General features: G+C 39.1%; 1 protein-coding gene across 1 annotated transcript; it reads left to right on the forward strand.

The window, feature by feature from the left end:
- Positions 1–10,457: 10,457 nt before the first annotated feature.
- Positions 10,458–15,544, forward strand: LOC130403555 (beta-1,4 N-acetylgalactosaminyltransferase 2-like). Its single transcript, XM_056607971.1, has 11 exons — positions 10,458–10,525; positions 10,876–11,019; positions 11,455–11,561; positions 11,771–11,808; positions 12,442–12,508; positions 12,616–12,729; positions 12,926–13,012; positions 13,138–13,319; positions 13,530–13,673; positions 13,810–14,038; positions 15,248–15,544. The coding sequence occupies exons 1-11, from the start codon at positions 10,461–10,463 to the stop codon at positions 15,430–15,432; spliced, it is 1,362 nt and encodes a 453-aa protein (XP_056463946.1). The 5' UTR covers positions 10,458–10,460; the 3' UTR covers positions 15,433–15,544.
- Positions 15,545–17,705: the final 2,161 nt, after the last annotated feature.

The following is a 17,705-nucleotide window of genomic DNA, read 5'->3' on the forward strand; positions in this document are numbered from 1 at the left end:
AACACAATATTAAATTATATACAATATAAGATAAACAATAAACTCTTAGATAACTATAAAAAGTAAAACAAAAAAGTAAACAGTAGACAATAATAATAATATAAGATAAACAATAAACTCTTAACTAACTAACTATAAAAAGTAAACAAAACAGTAAACAGTAAACTATAAACTCTTAGCTAATATAGAATAATAGAAGTAAAAAAGGATTCAAGTAAAATAAAATAAGATAAATGTAGAGAACTGTATAGAGGATAAATATAAATATAAATAAATTAATATATATAAATAAATAAATAAATCTAAACATAAATAAACATATATATATATACACATAAACATAAACACACATATACATATACACACACATATACATATACACACATACATATATATATACACACACATACATATATATATATATATACACACACATACATATATATATATATATATATATATATATATATATATATATATATATATACACATATATATATATATACCTACACATACATACACATACACAAAAAAACACAAACACATGGCTGTATACGGCATTGTGGATAAATATCATATCATATAGTGGATATATAAAATGACGGTGAGCAAGGGGTGGCTGACAGTTAAATTAAATAAATTAGCAGTTCAAATCAAGCGGTACTCCATTTCTTCTATTCTATTTCCTCCTATTTCTAGCTATCAGGTATTTTCACATTGACTGATAAAATGTCTATGAAAAGAACAAACATTAATTACATGTCAGAACACAGTAGAATAACTCATAATTTTGATAACCAAACCATTTTTCAAAATTTTAAAGACATCCAGTTGGGATGAGCTAGTAAAAATGTATTAATGCAGTGACAATACACAGAGCTGGACTAATTTTATATCTCCAGCAGGTTTCTGAAACTGTTATTGTGCACAGCGACTTATGAATCATCTGTTTTGTATCAGGGACTCCGTTCCTCTATCTGTGCAGCAGCCATTCACCAAGAAACGGAAGGCCCTAGGCCAAGAGGAGCAGCACCGGTTAGCTACAGAGGTAAGCTGTAACATTGTTCTATATACAGGACATGAGGTGTTTTACTTTTGGTATCTTTGTTTGTCTTAAATTCCTGTATAAAACAGTTGGCCTATGCATTTAAATATTTTGAACTATTCACCATACAGCTACTGAAAAAAGCAAATGTTTAGATGTAGTTATTTCATATTTATGATATTTAACAATAAGCTGTCCTTGTCCTTGTGAGATACTAATGATATTTACATGGTGATATATGAACATTTAATTCTACTGTTTATTATGTGTAGTGAGCTTTTGTAAAATGATGTATCATTTCATAGGTATGTGATACGAGTCATGCCAAGGAGAGGTTCTCTTTCACCAAGCACCTCATCAGTGCCACTCTGCTGCAAGGAGACTTGTTCCCCCAACACAGAGTAAAGTTCCCAGATTCAGCGCTGGAAACCGCTGTGGAAGCCTACCCCACACTGGACAAGGCCAAACTGAAGACAGAATTGTCCCTGGTCTATGAAAATGAAGAGTTCAAGGCTTGCAGTGGCGCACTGGCTCTCTTCCAGGTTTTCATGGAAAACAACCTTTAGGACACATTCAGCGAGACTGTAAGTCTTTTAAAGATTCTCATCACCACACCGATTACCACAGAAAGAGGATAAAGAGGATAAAAACATTCCTTAGGAACACCATGGCACAAGACCGCCTGAACGCAGTGGCTATGCTCTCCATGGAGAAAAACCTGATACAGAACATTCCTGACTTTAACACCAAAGTCATTGAGAAGTTTGCCACTCAGAAAGACAGAAGAGCAAAGTTCATGTACAAATAAGAGCACTCACTCCCTCACACACGTACTCTGAAACTAACTCACACACACTCTCAAATTCACTCACTCACACACTTTCAAACTCACTCACTCACTCACTCACTCACTCACTCACTCACTCACTCACTCACTCACTCACTCACAAACTCACTCACACACTCTCAAACTCCCTCACTCACTCACAAACACACTCACTCACACACTCTCTCACTCACTCTCACAAATAAACAAACAAACACACTCACTCACTCACAAACACACTCACACATATACTCACTCACTCACTCATACAACTCGGTATTTACACACAGTCCCCAGGTTTCAAGGGAGTGAGACATAAATGCTGATTAGACTCCAATTGGTACATTTTATGTTCCTATACCAGTTTTTCTGTGTATAGTTAACTTTAATCATCCACCTGTAGATATTACAATAATATACAATGATATTGTAATTAGGTACTGAGAGTATTCACTAATATATTTAATCCAATTGTTACATTTTATCTTCCTATGACACAGTTTTTCTTTGTATATAGTTATTTTTAATCATCCACTTGTAAATGTCTCTCAAGAACTTGAATTTTGTATTAATAGTATTCACTATTATTCATCTCATATCATTGTCATTATCTGTCAAACTGTTGTTTTTAAAGGGCAATTAAATAATTATTGTTTATCCCTAAAACAATGGTATCTTTTGATTTGGGTTCTTTTATTGGGATAGTTACCGAAAGCTTCTGGCACCTACAGCCCCACCTATTTTTCTATCTGTACGCATATTGATGAGACTGGGTTCCACCCATCCGATTCACAAAAGTCTGTCCTAAAATCCAAGAGCCTAACCCTTCAAAAGATATTAAATGCAAATAAAGAGGACAATGAAAATCCTCAATGTTGTTATATGATAGCCTAGGTCGCCACTCCCCTGTCTGTGTCTCAATAGGACCAACTCGCCCGAATGAACCTGACGGTTAGGTCTACTTGATGCACTTTACTCCGTTTGTAGGGTAAGTAATTTAGATGAGATATGTTATTGATGCTATGATTGAATTGTCGATTGATTAAGTTTGAATTTTAATCATATTGAAAATAATGTTGATTTTGCCTACACTTTATGGTAACACTAAAACAATACTCAGTTTGATTCGTTAGACTGTTAAATATGGAAAGGTATTGCCTAAAGGTTTATGTCTTTGAATTGTCCTTAATGTGCGCTATTAATTTATCAAAATACGAAAGTAGTTATGGACGATATAAATAATGCAGACTTCATTGTAATAAAAAATAATAATCTCTAATTGCCCTTTGTTGGGTGTGCCCTTTCCTGACCGAGGGAGTCGAGGATCACTGGCTCTGATAAGGAACGGATACGTCCCTCATTGACGACGAGTTCCATCAATGGTGACCACTACCATTTGGCTAACCCAGTTTTACTGGGGAGCAGAGCTGTTCTCAGCTTTTCTGAGACTTATCCGCCACTGTATGATCCCTTGCCTTTGCCATTGGACTTCTTTATTTATTCAGGCTTCGAGCTCTATTAATGTCATCATTTGATTTAGAAACTTAAATCCTTCGTTGAATACATTTAAAAGGATTACTTTAGGAAGAGTTCAGTTCCAAGAAACAAACTTGTGTGTGTTCTCTCATATTTTGGCTAGATAATCTGTATTTTACATTTATATGGACCCCTCTCTCTATTTTTTCTATGGTTCAGTCTTTTGTGGATCCAGTTTTCAGATCAGAGCTGGCTAATCCTTCATTCGGTGCGCATAAGTAGAACGGATGGTGGATAGTCAGACGTCACTGGCAGAAAGTAGTGACGCTTGCACAGAAGCATACGGCCGACATCTTTCTTTATTCTGGTTCGAAATAGTAACATAGTTACGCCATTAAATGCGTTTATTTAAAAAAAATTTAGCGAGAAATGTGCATTTTACTTTCAAAATGTTCGCTCGGTGAATGTGAAGGATGTTTGGTTTGATAGTCATGACGAAGAGGGAACGCTCCATTCAATTGCATGGACAGCGTCTCTGGTTGCTAAGCAACCTCAACGTCTTGGCGGACTATATCTGCTGATCAACACTACGAATGCTGGAAACACACCAGACACACCATGTGAAGTTATTTAACCCGATTATTGTTATTATATCCGAGATTATTTAATCTAACCCGATCTAAGCTCTATCATGCACCCAAACACGGCGGCGTTTGGATTTCCTACCTCGGACTCCTAAATCCAGCGCAGCCACAGGCGCGTTTAAGGTACGGCCACACCAACCGCGTTAGGGGCGTTGAAAAACTGCATTTTTGCATAGGGAACCATTGGTCTAGGCGCGTTACAAGCGTTGAAGCGTTGCGTTAGGGGCGTTAAGGCCCATTCACACCCTACGGTAAATACGGATACGGACAGTTTCGTCCGGTCCCGGAGGTGTTTCGTCCGTAAATGGGTCCGTCGCCTCTGAGCTTACGAATCCGGAGTGCTCCGGGAGAACCGGAGCAATGCCACCAGAAATCGAGGCGGCAGTATAGAGTCAAAAGTCAGAGCATTCGCGAAAATAGATAAAATAGAGTACTATAATATCTGATACATATATATAGCCTATATATATAGTATTTGACGTTTTGTACTTATATTATACTATATACCTGACATTTTTATTTTATTGTTATTGTTCCCCTGCTTTGGCAATGAGTTGTAACTGGTCATTTAACAACATTTTGAGGAGATAATCTGCGGGTTGGTGAGGGGTGTCACATGCCACCGCACACTTTTTGCACTTTTTTTTGCCAATTTCGGATGACGCAAAGCAAAATCATCTCTACAGATGTCATGTTTGCGATTGTCGATGCCGTTAATTTGTGAAACGACAGTCACTGCCCTCTAGAGGATTTATTGTGTAACATCCATAACAACGCTGAAACCAGACGGAGGTATGAAGGGTAGTTCCGGGGGCAACGTTTGGGGCGACCAGATTTCTGAAATGAAAATCGGGGACATTTTCAATGCGGCAGTGAAAAATCATTACATATTATCATTATGAAATAATATAGTAATAATAGTACTTTTTCATGTATTTTAACCAGCTTTTATTACACAAAAGGTCAGAGGCGCCATTAGGGGGCGAAAAGTTAGGACAATTCTGAGGGTCCTTGAGTGACAGGGGCCCTGAAAAAATATTAGAACATTAGTTATGTTAATTAAAAAAACATCATTAATGGATTTTAATAGAAAATCAAATTTATAATTAAACAAACAAATGTATCATGCACCCAAACACGGAGGCGTTTGGGTTTCCTACCTCGGACTCCTAAATCCAGCGCAGCCACAGGCGCGTTAAGGTACGATGTAGGCTATAGATATAGATTGATTGTCTTGGCTTGCTTGCATCCATGAAATATTGTAATGTTATGGCCTAGCTGGCTACTGCATATCGAGAACAATCTGGGGATGAGGACATCCCCGAATATTGACAGGTATTTCGCACACTGCCATCTCAATATATAGCCTAACATATACAAATATATCACTGTAATAGACACAAATGTATTTTCCACTAGCTAGTGGTGGTCATTACATTGTAGTGAAACTAGTAAAGACAACACAGCTTTATGTTACGGCGAAACATGGAGGCACTGCAGCTCTCGACAATGCGTTACCTTAGTCTGGTATTTCTCTTCACTGATTGGTTAGACAGCCTTCAAACTTAGTGGTCAAGCAAAGAAGAGGGAGGGGCTCCTTCTGCATACCTAATAGCCGGAGTGAATAACTAAAAGCTGGAGTGAATAACTAATAGCCGCGGCTATTCGTCATTCAAAAACCGTACGGAATCCGTACGGAATTCCTGCCAAACCGCACGGAATCCATATGGATTCCGTACGGTTTCCGTGCGGTTTTGCACTTTTACCGCGCCATTCTAGGGCCAGTTAGTGGCTTTCTTGGCTTTCAATAGGCGCCCTCCTAGGTCCTTTGGGGCAAATACATTGTGTGGGGTTTGTCTCTATGGGTTGGTTAGTGTTACTGAGTGTGTTTTGGTGTGTCATGTGGTGTTCAATAAAGGCAACTCTGACAGCTAAACTTGGGCTCCCTTCTCATCCTTCCCGTGCTGCTTGCTACAGTATGTTTGCTACATAGGCTAAAATAAATCAACCCTCACAATAGTCATGCATAAGATTAACCTCAAGAACATCAACCGGATAGCTATGTAGGCTACAGTCAACGCCAGCTCGACTAATACATCATGAATCAAATCTCCTTACATCTGGAGCGGAGGATTGACTGACAGGTCTGATGGCCCTCCCTCGCCCCTAATTACGATTGAACAGTTGGCCATCTACCACCCCTTAATACTCGTTAACTATTTATTTTTAAATCAGCCGCCCAATGCTAATTTTTGCAGCCTAACGTGATTAAAAGTAGCCTAAAAACCGCTCAATCTGGCATCACTGCTAGAACGTCCTCAAGCTCGCCTCAACGTAAGTCAAGAGATCAACTTGAAATATACGAAGCCGGTATGAAATTAAACTGTAAAAGTATAAACGATATCGAATTGTCTTTCATGTTATTGAAGTTTGTCTATTTGTTAAATATTTCAACGAAGGTTAAAGGCTGTGTTGCAGGGTTTATTTTCCAACGAATTTGTGCAATTTGCTTGTTGGTAATAAAGATTTAAACTGTAATTTATTGTATTTAATGTTGTTAGGTAGGCCTATCACAAAACGGAATGTAATACGAAAAAATAGGTACTATTTTAGCGGTTTTCTATTGATTCTCATTTCCCCCAGAATGCATTGCAAGCCACATTGAGACCGTTGAGAGTAGAGACTAGTAAGAGAGTGTTCAGCAGATTATACAGATACATAGATAAATACATTTATACTATCTATAGTTAGTATATGCTACACGTGAACCTCCTAAGATGGTGCAATTTGATTGGTTCGCTATCTCGGGATATTGGGCAATATCCCATGATTGACATCTCAAACTCAATATTGTTTTCATCGCCAAATGTCCGCTTATAACAAATAAACCTTCATCTCAGGGGCTATTCCCCACTATTCACTTCGCCTTCGGCGAATAATTGTTGGTTAATAGCCTAGTCAAGTCTAGATAGATAGCCTAGTCAAGTCTTTATTATTACCAAACTACACAAATCGTCGGGAATTCATTGAGGTGATTCGGCTCACACAGTATAGCCTACAAAACCACACAGAACAAGGGAGACAACAAGTCTGACTGGACATACACAAAATACATCACATTAAAACTAGACACATGCGTTGATAGATGGACAGACAGACAGACAGACAGACAGACAGACAGACAGACAGACAGACAGACAGACAGACAGACAGACAGACAGACAGACAGACAGACAGACAGACAGACAGACAGACAGAGCGGCACACGGAGAAGACTCCGTGTGCCGCTATGCAAATCCAACCGCCTTAAATTATCATTTGTCCCAGCCTCCATTATGCTGATGAACAATGTGCAATAGAATGATGTGCAATAAATAGGTTAGCACTTTAGCACATAGTACTTTAGCACATAGCACTTTAGCACATAGCACTTTAGAACTAAGCACTCTAGCACATAGCACTTTTTCCATAAGTTTTATTACGCAAGACAAATATATATTATTTGTCTTGCGGAGCCAGCCAATCCTGTGCGTGTATGCAAATTAGCTATGTGCGGCTAACACAAGAAAGTCGTAATGTTGAGAAGTCATACTAAAAACGGATAGCGAGCGAAAGCTAAACCAGACTGTATCAATCACATACTTTGGGTCCATACTAACTTATGGTAAGAGGCTAGTCTTTAAATATTTGCAGTGACTGAATGTTGATGATAAAACGGATTGTTTTGCATTAGATGAGTGTATGCGACTGTGCATGTGTCCTTTCCGGCTTCGGCATACTGCATGGTTATGAAGGCCTTGTGGTTAGTTGTGGTCTTAGTGAAGCAGCTTAGCCTTTGAGTTGGATAAGTTGGAGTGATTGTGTACGGGCGTGCAAGAGTGAGAGAGAGCACCCCCGCCGTGGTGATGTTTGGCTTGTTGTGGGCTGTCGGTCAGCACCCGCGGGGTTGGATGATGTGCTTTGTGTATGTGTTCAATGTACACCTCTCTGGTCGTATTTGCTAGATATAAAGAAAACGTTGACTTTCACTCGCTGCTATTCGCTGACAGTAAAAATAAATAAAAGTGTCGTTATTGTATGCACTGCTGTTCATTGACTAGCTCCAGCGCTCATTGCTGCGTTGCTAAATGATAGCAACTCTCCACTCATTCTCCTCTGACCAGGCATTCAATTTGCTTTGACCTCCATCAGTTCTCGGCAATTCCCCATTTGCCCTCTCACGTCTGACAGGTTCGAAATTATACTGCTGTGGGCCATCATACATTTTATTTGTGGTTCTTGCCACCTCTTAGACGCCATAGTTCTAGTGCTAGGCTGAGGCTACCTTCCACCATGTCTCCCCAACGTGACGTCATCGCCGAATGGCATTAGAAAACACCCATTACTGCCAAAAACGCCCAAAACTGGACTTCAACACTATTTTGGAGACATTTTATGAATGATACACATATTTTGAGTGTTTTATGTACCCATTAATCAAAACTTCTGGTTAACCTGCACGTAGGCCTTTAACGCTTAAAATTTGACCAAGTTACAAAGTGTCAGAGAGTGGGCGGACGGAAAGTTAAAAATATAAAAAAAAACATGAAAGGAAGAGTGCGAATCTCTAGGTGATTTTTTTTGGAAGGAGGGTCCCAAAGTTTGCAGAGAATAATAAAGAAAGAAAGATTAAAATCTAATAGGGGCTATAGTTGAGCGCTGCATGCAGCACTCGCCTAAATAGGATTCTTTAACTTTTTTTCTTCAAAATTAGGGACTTCTTTCATCAACAGTGATATAATTGAATAGATTACTATGTTGGTAATCTATGTTGAACAATGCTGCCATGTAGGAGATCTTTTTGATTGTGTGTGGTGATGGCTGGTCTAACCTGTGCAGACATAAACCTAGTTTCCTCATTTATTTTGGGGGGTAATCAGTCAGTATGTTTACATGCACAGCTTAATCAGATTAAAGCCATTCCGACTATGCTCCTCAATTGGACAACAGCAATTGTCTGATTATACGACGGGGAGAAAATAGATTCAGTGGCACTGTACCCATTTCAACTAGTGGTAATAGAGCCACCGGCTGACCTCTCTACGTCACCAGTAATAACAAACTCAGGTGGCATTCGAGAAAGATGTTTCCAGTAGACAGCTGTCAGTTCACTTCGGGTCAATGTCATTTCTCCGATTGGTCCGACCTCTCGTTGGTATGAGGACTCCTCCGGCGGCAGAGCCCCTACGGCGGTGAGTCTGCATACGGGAACAATCCCTTTCTCTTCCATGTCGCGGCTAAATCTGGACTTCAGAGAGTCAAAGCCAAAGTTCCTTTGCCCCACTTCCTTCTCCACCATGGCCGAGATAACCCCCACTACGTGCGAGTCTTGTTGGGGAAGTACCAGAGAGTCAGAGAACCTGACGCAGTCTTTAGATTCATAATATCAGAGAATATCCCTGTCAGTTAGGCCGCGGAGCACTGAATGAATAAAGATCTAACCCTTAAAAGAAAAAAACATTTATTTTGAAAGATGTGCCCAAAGTTACTACTTTACTACTTCGTTGATGACCAACATTTAGAAAAACATGCACTTTAATTGAGCCTTTGGGGAAATCGAAGCGTAGTGTGTACCGAATGCATGTTGATGATGATACATATGATTCTAGAGGGTAACTACAATGGCACGACACCGGCTTCCTCCATCTTCTGCGCCACCTTTTTTAATGAATCGCTGGTTCTCGATTTCCTACGTCGACAACAACTTGACTACCGTCTCCTTCTAATTCCGGCTCACGCCCCCGGAAAAGATCTCAAGCATGCGCAGAACGCAACAGCTTGAGAGGGTAGTACGCAGGGCCTCTAAAATCATTGGCTGTAGTCTGCCTACCATAGGCTTGCACTATGACACCAGAATTTCCAGGAAAGCTAGGAAGATCATCTCTGACCCCTCTCATCCAGCACACCACTTATTCACACTCTTAACATCAGGGAGGAGGTACAGAAGCATCACAAGTAAAACATCACGCTTTAGGGATAGTACCTATCTACAAGCTATACACCACTTGAACTAGCACTAAGCACTTTACGGTCTTCATGGTCAGTTTGCAGTTTTTGCACTACTGCACTGTACTTTACTGCTGCAATTCTCTGCGAAATATGCATTGTGTGTTTTTAATGTGTGTTAAGTGTTGTACTCCTTGTTATTTAAGTGCAGTTTTTTGCTTTTTGTCTTGTTAGGTTGTGTTGTTATTGTTGCTATGTGATACATTTGAGCATACCAAAACACATTCCTATCAACTGTATTTCTATATTGTTGAAATGGCTATAATAAAAAACTATAATATGTCCCCTTTAAGATGCATGTATACATTTGTCTGACTAAAATCGAATCGAATCGTGTTTCGAGTGTCTTTCTCTGTGTCTCCAGATGCCCTCATTTGTCAGAACAGGTTTGCTACTGCTGCTGTCTCTTGTTATCTTCAGTGGAATGAGCTACCTCTGGCATTCAAGATTCTCTAAAGAGGACAAGTTTGAAGCCCCAATGAAAAAGTGGTAAGGCTCAAAGTTGATTTGAAAGTGTACGCGTGTGAGAGTTCAGTCACTCTCAGTGCAATATTCATGTATTTACACAGCTGACCTCGGACAAAGCATAAGCTAATGGGTGGATTTGTCAATACATCAGTGCTTGTGAACAGTTTTGGAGCAAAGGAATACCACAATCCCAACAAGAAATTCAAGGCACACACACAAAAGTCTTGGGGAAGGAATGATATTAATGATATTGTTTTTTATCAAATGTTATTCTTATGTTTTAAATGTAATGGTTATTCATTCTTGAAGGCAGTTGCATTCATGAAAGGCACACAATAAATAAAGTGTATGATTATTAATGTTACCTGTAGGTCCCCGATAACTGGTCAAGTGAAACCCCTGGCTTCCTGCAATTGCTCAGCGATGGCACATGATCTTGCCGGGCACATTCCTACTGCCAACCGAGCAGACATTCAGAAACGACGGGCAGAGGAGTACAAGAAGCACCAGGCGAGGTATGCACGGCCACCAGTACCAGGGACACAGGATGGAACAAAGTGATGGTGGGGAGGAGAGACACAAAGAATACAAAGAATGTATTAACTGATCAATTAATCCATTTCTAAATGATGTTCACTATTCAAATTAAAGTTTTGAGATGATCGTTTTTTTTTCATATCTAGCAACCCTGAGTACCCTGAGAATTAAATCATCACACAGGCCAAAACAAAACAAACCTTGTGAGAAGCCAGTATTTTGACTTGAATGTTTGATTTCAAATCATGGTCATTTTATGATTTAGTACAGAAACTGTTAAATAGTGTTATTTTTTTTATTCAGTTTGAATATTGTTAAATTGACATTGGTTGATTATTGGTTAATTGGCGTAATGCTTGTATTGGTTAATTGATTTGTGGATTATCATATTTCTTTCTATCACCTGTGTCCAGAACAGGCTCCATTTTGAACACACTCCTCCTTGCTGCGTCCAACTCTCCACTGCAGTATCCCATTCAGGGTTTCATAGTACGCCCCTTGGTCCCCACTCTTATTCCAGGTACAATATATTGCTCTTTGGTGGTTCAATGAAATTGTCCTGATACTGCTTTTAAGTCAAGAGTAGTTCAGTTGCTGTGCAAGTGCAATGCACAGATATACAAACATTTACAATGAAAATGTGCCCAATAAGCTTTTTCCTCAGCATCCTTTCAGTCTTCATTTTCAATGTATACCTCAGGAAATAGTTTAATCCTAGCTTTGTTTCAGGTTTAGCGTTGAACTCAGCTCAAAGAAGCAGCTACAAGGTTGGTAGTAAAACTCTGGGTTTCAAGTCAGAATCAGGATACAAGGGACATTTCTGGATATATTGGAACAAGGGACATTTCTGGACATTTCTGGATATATAACTGTAACCTGTAGCTACAGGTTACAGTTCCATGTTATATCTTCCAGCATCACACAGGTCCCCCTAAAATAATATTTTTGTGTTTCATCAAGCAATAGTTATATGTTTGAAATGTCCTTTCATCCCTTCAATGACATTGCTATGGGTCTTTATCATTTTAGTGTGTTTTGGTGACTTCTGGGTTTTCTTGGCAGCACTCTTTTTTTCTTGCAGATGATTTCAACACTGAAATCAAGCCACATTTCCCCCAGTTACATGCCACTTTATTCTAATCATCCTGCTTTTAATATTGTGTGATGAATAATTATTTTTCTAAACAATGCAGATAATTTTCCAATATATTTTTTATTATACCATAATCATTTGGTTCCATGCAGCTTGCATAATCCATGCAAACTACTGCTTGATGTTCTTTGAGTTCATGCCTTCCATCTGATGTTTGCAAAAAGTAACAATATAAAAAAAAAAAAATCCTTTGACCACAGCTAGGTACTCACTCACTCTAAATACGCCTCTCCCTGTTTTTTTCTAGGTATCACTAAATGTCACCAAAGGTGTGCTCCGTCTAGGGAGCACAAGTAAAGCAGAGAGTGTCGAAGGTGATCAATGAACCCCAGCATAGTTTACATTGTTTAAATGAATTAATAAACTACTTGTCAATGGGATTGACTTGTATGAAATATGATTTATGAAAAAAAAACAATAGGTGGTGGGAAGAACTTGTTGATCTTGGAAAAGCTGAACTTAGAGGAACTCAACAAACTTCTGGCAAATGTCACCTACACCAGCACTGTGTACCACATACACACCGGAGACCTGGGTACTCCAAGACCTTTTCAATTGATGTATGGGTTGGGTGATGTAATTTAAAGATACATACTGAACGTGTGGTCAGGTTTAAACTTTTTTTTCTGTTGATGTTCTCATTCTGCACTCAAAGCCTTCCAATATTACAGTGGATTATGGTATGTGGGTCAAATCTTATTTATGCTGGATGGTTTTAATTTGTTTTGCAGTTCACTTCTCGTTTGAGCATCATGAAGCTGTCTTCCCCATTGTCATTCGGCGACCAACCGTTCCTGTACTTTTCGACATGGGAACAAGTATAACAACAAAAGTGTTTCCTCATAAATCTTCCATTTTTACCTAAGAAGAATCATGAACCCTTACCATCTTCCTCTCTCTATCCCCTGCCCCCCCCCTTCCACACACACACATTCTTCCAAAGACATTAGAGACCAAGTGACAGTCACCACCAAGACCTTCCTGCGCTACAAGGAGTTGAAGGTGCTCATAAGAAGCCTCAGACAATTCTACAAAGACGTGGTGCTCATCGTGGCCGATGACAGCTTTACTCCAGAAAAGATCACAGAAGAAAATGTTCTGCAATACATCATGCCTGGGGGACAGGTAGGCGTGTTAGCACCAAGCTCATGCATGCACGCAGAACAGAATATGTATTTCCTGTGTTTGTCGTATAAGAGTAGTCTAGCATAATGTATTGAAAGAGGGACCTCTAGAGGAAAATATGACTCATTGAAAATAATAATCAACAAAAACAATTCAAGTAAGAAGTGACATTCTTACAGTAAGTTGATGTCAAATCTTTCCCTTCCACAGGGCTGGTTTGCTGGCAGAACCCTGGCTGTCTCTCAAGTCACCACCAAGTACTTTCTTTGGGTGGATGACGACTTTCTATTCACTGATAAAACAAAGATAGAGGATCTTGTGGAGGTGATGGAGGCAACACCAGAGTTGGATGTGGTGAGAATGTTATTACTCATTGATCAAATATATTATTATTACAGGATCTTTAAAGAATGCAGATTTTTAAAGAATGCAGACACTATAACCTCACACCAGCAGGTGTGAGGTTATAGTGTCTCGTAATCCTTCTTAGGTTGGGGCATCAGTTATTGGAAGCGAGTTCTACTTCTCCATCGACTATGAGGAAGGCGATGGAGTCTACGGAGGCTGCCTGCAAAGGAAGTCCAAAGTAAAGATCCGATCACTACCAAATTACCCACAATGTTCCATAGTCGATGGGGTGGTCAACTTCTTCCTGGCTCGTACCGTTGCTGTGAATCGAGTGAGATTTGACCCCAAGCTGAAGAGAGTGGCACATTCAGGTATTTAGCCGGCCATTTCTACATGTGGGTGTGTACACACATCCACAAATGTTTTTATTTTTGTTCTTTGTGGGCCCACACTAATATCGAAATGTCAATGTTGAAAACCGTGCAGAGTGCAGAACCGAGCATAGACCCAGTATGACCGGAAGGCTTATTGAGCAGAACTATAGCCAGTGTGTATTGGTGAAGAACTTCAGGGAAGAGGAGGACTGTGAAACCTCAAGTCCTTTGGGAAGAGAAGTTGAGAAGAGCTTCAGCTAAATGTAGCGATTTACTAGAACGGAGGTCAGTAGGGTTAGGGTTAGCAGGCTACAGACGACTTGTAGCCTGCTAGAAGATAAGTTGTGTCAAAAAACATATCAATGTGGTAAAGACAGGGCTATCCTTAGATGCCAAAGTAGGTCCTTACTCTTTAATTATTAGCTACCAACAGAGCTGTTATAGAGTGCTACTCCTGGCTGTAAAATGACGTCCTCTTTGGAGCAGTTGCACAAGCACTGATGATACACGACATGACACCAGAATCTCTTCAAAGTTTTGTATTAATGAAATATAGGGGTCATTTAAATTCAGCATGCAAATATTTTGCATTTCTTTCCTATAGTTATCACATGAATTGGACAGCAGCTTGAGTTGGCAGCTATTGTGGCATGGGCAGAAGTGCTTTTATAAATATTGTTGTTTGAATATAATGCCATAGAAAACTGTCTTCTCATCCACTGTCAGAAAACCACTATGGCACAATAAAAACTGCAAGCCTTGCAAGTGCAAGGACTTGTTGTTCCGGAATTGGGTAGATATCCATTTTGTAGATTATAATAGTGGCTTTAAAAGACATTGGTAACACACTGGTAATAGGTTTGGGTTTTAATGAAATCTAGCTTTCTGATACAGATGTCAGCCGCCCTTCTGCCCATCTCTTTTTTATCGATATACCACCCATTACTGATCTTCCTCTTCTTTATTAAAAATAACATTGACATTTACTGCATAGACCTGGATTCCTTGCCATCAACTCAGCTATACTGTTTATAATTGTTAGTCCTCCGTTATATGTCTGTGTACGGCCCTGGTTATTTTACTTGATGCAGAATGAGGCAATCTAACAGTCTAGTTCATAGATTATTTTCCTTGAAACAATAGCCCTCTCTGGGGGAATGGTAAGTCATCTTAAGGTTCAATTATTATTTTTTGTTTTTTCCATAGAATTCTTCATGGATGGTCTCGGCCAATTGATGGTTGCTTCGTGTGGCCATGTTTCCATCGGCCATCAGTCGAAAATGGCCATTGCTGAATATCAGCGTTTCAGACATTCCGGAAATGCTGAAGTGCAGTATAAACTACAGCTGCACTACTACAAAAACCATCTAAAATGTATCCACTATGGATAGAAAGAATCCCGAATGATCCTCACCCTATAAGTTAAAGTCAACTTCCAGTTTCTGGTCCACTTTTTGGAACCATATTTAAACCGGCACTATGTATGTTTTACCATAAGCAACCTCCTTTGGCTTGAGTGATTGCTAGAGTAACGTCTTCATCATTTTCAGACAACCTTTATTATTTCAGAAGACAATATGTTGCACTAGTTCATATATTTAATGCAGAAAATGCCTGCTGTAGAAAAGTGACAGTGTGGGTTTAAATCTGTTGTATGTAACCTTGTTTCATTAATGCATTTTTTTTTTTTTCATTGAAATGTCACTTTTGGGAAAAGTACACACTGTAGTGACTACTATTATGGGTTCGTGTTCCCCTCTTACTGATCGAGTTGGAGGGAACTGGTTAGGAGTAAAGCTAAATGCTGCAATTGTGGAGGGGATCACAGTGCGGCATATCAAGGATGCGAAGCACAGATTAAAGCAAAAGAAATTCAGAAATATAAAGTCCAGAATAAAGTAACATATGCAGAGGCAATCAAACAATTAAAAGGACCACAAGGTGGTGCAAGTGTGGGTGTTGTTGAACCCTCTCAGTATTCACAGCAAGCTTTAGAGCCAGTAGGTTTGCAATGTGATGTGAATAAGGACACTTTGATTGTGGATAAGGCTAACTTTGTATTCTTCATGGCGAAGGTCATAAATCTAGCTATGCAGGAAAAAAATACAAGGTCAGATCGGATAAAGATTGTTGTGGAGGCAACAAGGGAATACTTAGACATAAAGGATGAAACGGGAGAGATGGTACAGGATGAGATCAATAGAAATGAAGGGGTTACTAAGTAATATAATTATGGTGTTCCTTATTCTGCAGTGGAATGCCAGAAGCCTGATATCGAATGGGCAAGAATTTAAGAGATATATAGAGAACTTAGACGTTAAACCAGCAATCATTTGTATACAAGAAACATGGATGAAATCACACTTGGATTTTAAAATTGTAGGATACAACTCAGTTAGACTGGATAGGAATGAGCGGCAGGCAGGGGGATGTGCAACGTTTATTAAGGAAGGAATATTGTATGAAAGAGTACCAATGAATTATGAAACTAGTCTAGAGATAATTGTTATTGAAATCTGGGTTAATAAAAGGAAAATGACTACAATCAATTTGTACAATCCATGTAAGAAAATTAAGTTGGAGGAATTGGAGAGGGTAGGACAAAGGCAAAATGCTATATGGTGTGGAGATTTTAACGCACACAGCACGTTATGGGGAGGAAGGAAAGATGATGATAATGGGAAGGTGATAGAGGAATTAATGGACAACAAGGGAATAGTTTGTTTAAATAATGGGGAGGGGACAAGAATAAATGTAAGCAATGGAGTGGAGTCAGTGTTAGATCTTACACTAGTAACAGATACACTGGCAGGAGTATGTTCATGGGAAGTAAGGAAAGAAACGACTGTTGGAAGTGATCACTATCCTATAATCATTGGAGTAGAATTGACAATTGAAGAGTGCAATCTAGAAAGAGTGATGAATTGGGACTTTCACAATGCAGAGTGGGAACTATTTAAGGAAATAAGTGAGAAAGAAATGTTAGAAATTGAGATAGGAGAAGATGTTGACCAGCTAAATACGAATGTGTGCAGAGTTATATTAGAGGCTGTTGAGAGAACAATTAAGAGGAAAGAAGGAAAAGGGAAAAAGAGGATGGTACCATGGTGGAACAAAGAATGTAGTAAAGCAATCAAGAGTAGAAATAAAGCATTTAGAAGGCTAAAGGGAAACCATAGGTTTGAGAACCTTATTGAATATAAAAGAAGTCAAGCAAATGTAAGGAGAACTATTAAAAATGCAAGGAAAACTTGTTGGAGGAATTTTTGCAATTCGGTGGGACGGGAAACGGAATTGGGACAGATTTGGGGCATGATTAAAAAGATGAATGGAGTTAAGAGAGAATATGGATATCCAGTTTTGAAGGTAGGGGAAACAATAGCAATGAAGGAAGAAGAAAAGGGGGAGATGTTAGCAAAGGCTTTTGTGAAAGTTCATAGTTCAGAAAATATTAGTGAAGAGGGAAAAAGAGGGAGGGAGGCTACTTTAGTGGAGTATGAAGTGTTGATGCAAGATGAGGAAGAAAATGAAGATTTGCTTAATAAGACTTTCACAATGACAGAAATGAATCGTGCATTGAGGAAAACAAAGATGACCGCACCAGGAAAGGATCAGGTTTGTTATATAATGATAAGTAATTTAAGTGAGGCAGCAAAAGGAATAT

This window comes from Gadus chalcogrammus, chromosome 2, assembly GCF_026213295.1.
Source record: "Gadus chalcogrammus isolate NIFS_2021 chromosome 2, NIFS_Gcha_1.0, whole genome shotgun sequence".
NCBI lineage: Eukaryota > Metazoa > Chordata > Actinopteri > Gadiformes > Gadidae > Gadus > Gadus chalcogrammus.

Bases quoted from the DNA above. Each gene is read 5' to 3' on its own strand.
- LOC130403555 (XM_056607971.1), top strand. From the start codon at position 10,461: ATGAGCTACCTCTGGCATTCAAGATTCTCTAAAGAGGACAAGTTTGAA. The intron at 11,562-11,770 runs GTACAATATATT...GCTTTGTTTCAG, and splicing joins GGTCCCCACTCTTATTCCAG to GTTTAGCGTTGAACTCAGCT. The intron at 12,730-12,925 runs GTACTCCAAGAC...TTTGTTTTGCAG, and splicing joins CATACACACCGGAGACCTGG to TTCACTTCTCGTTTGAGCAT.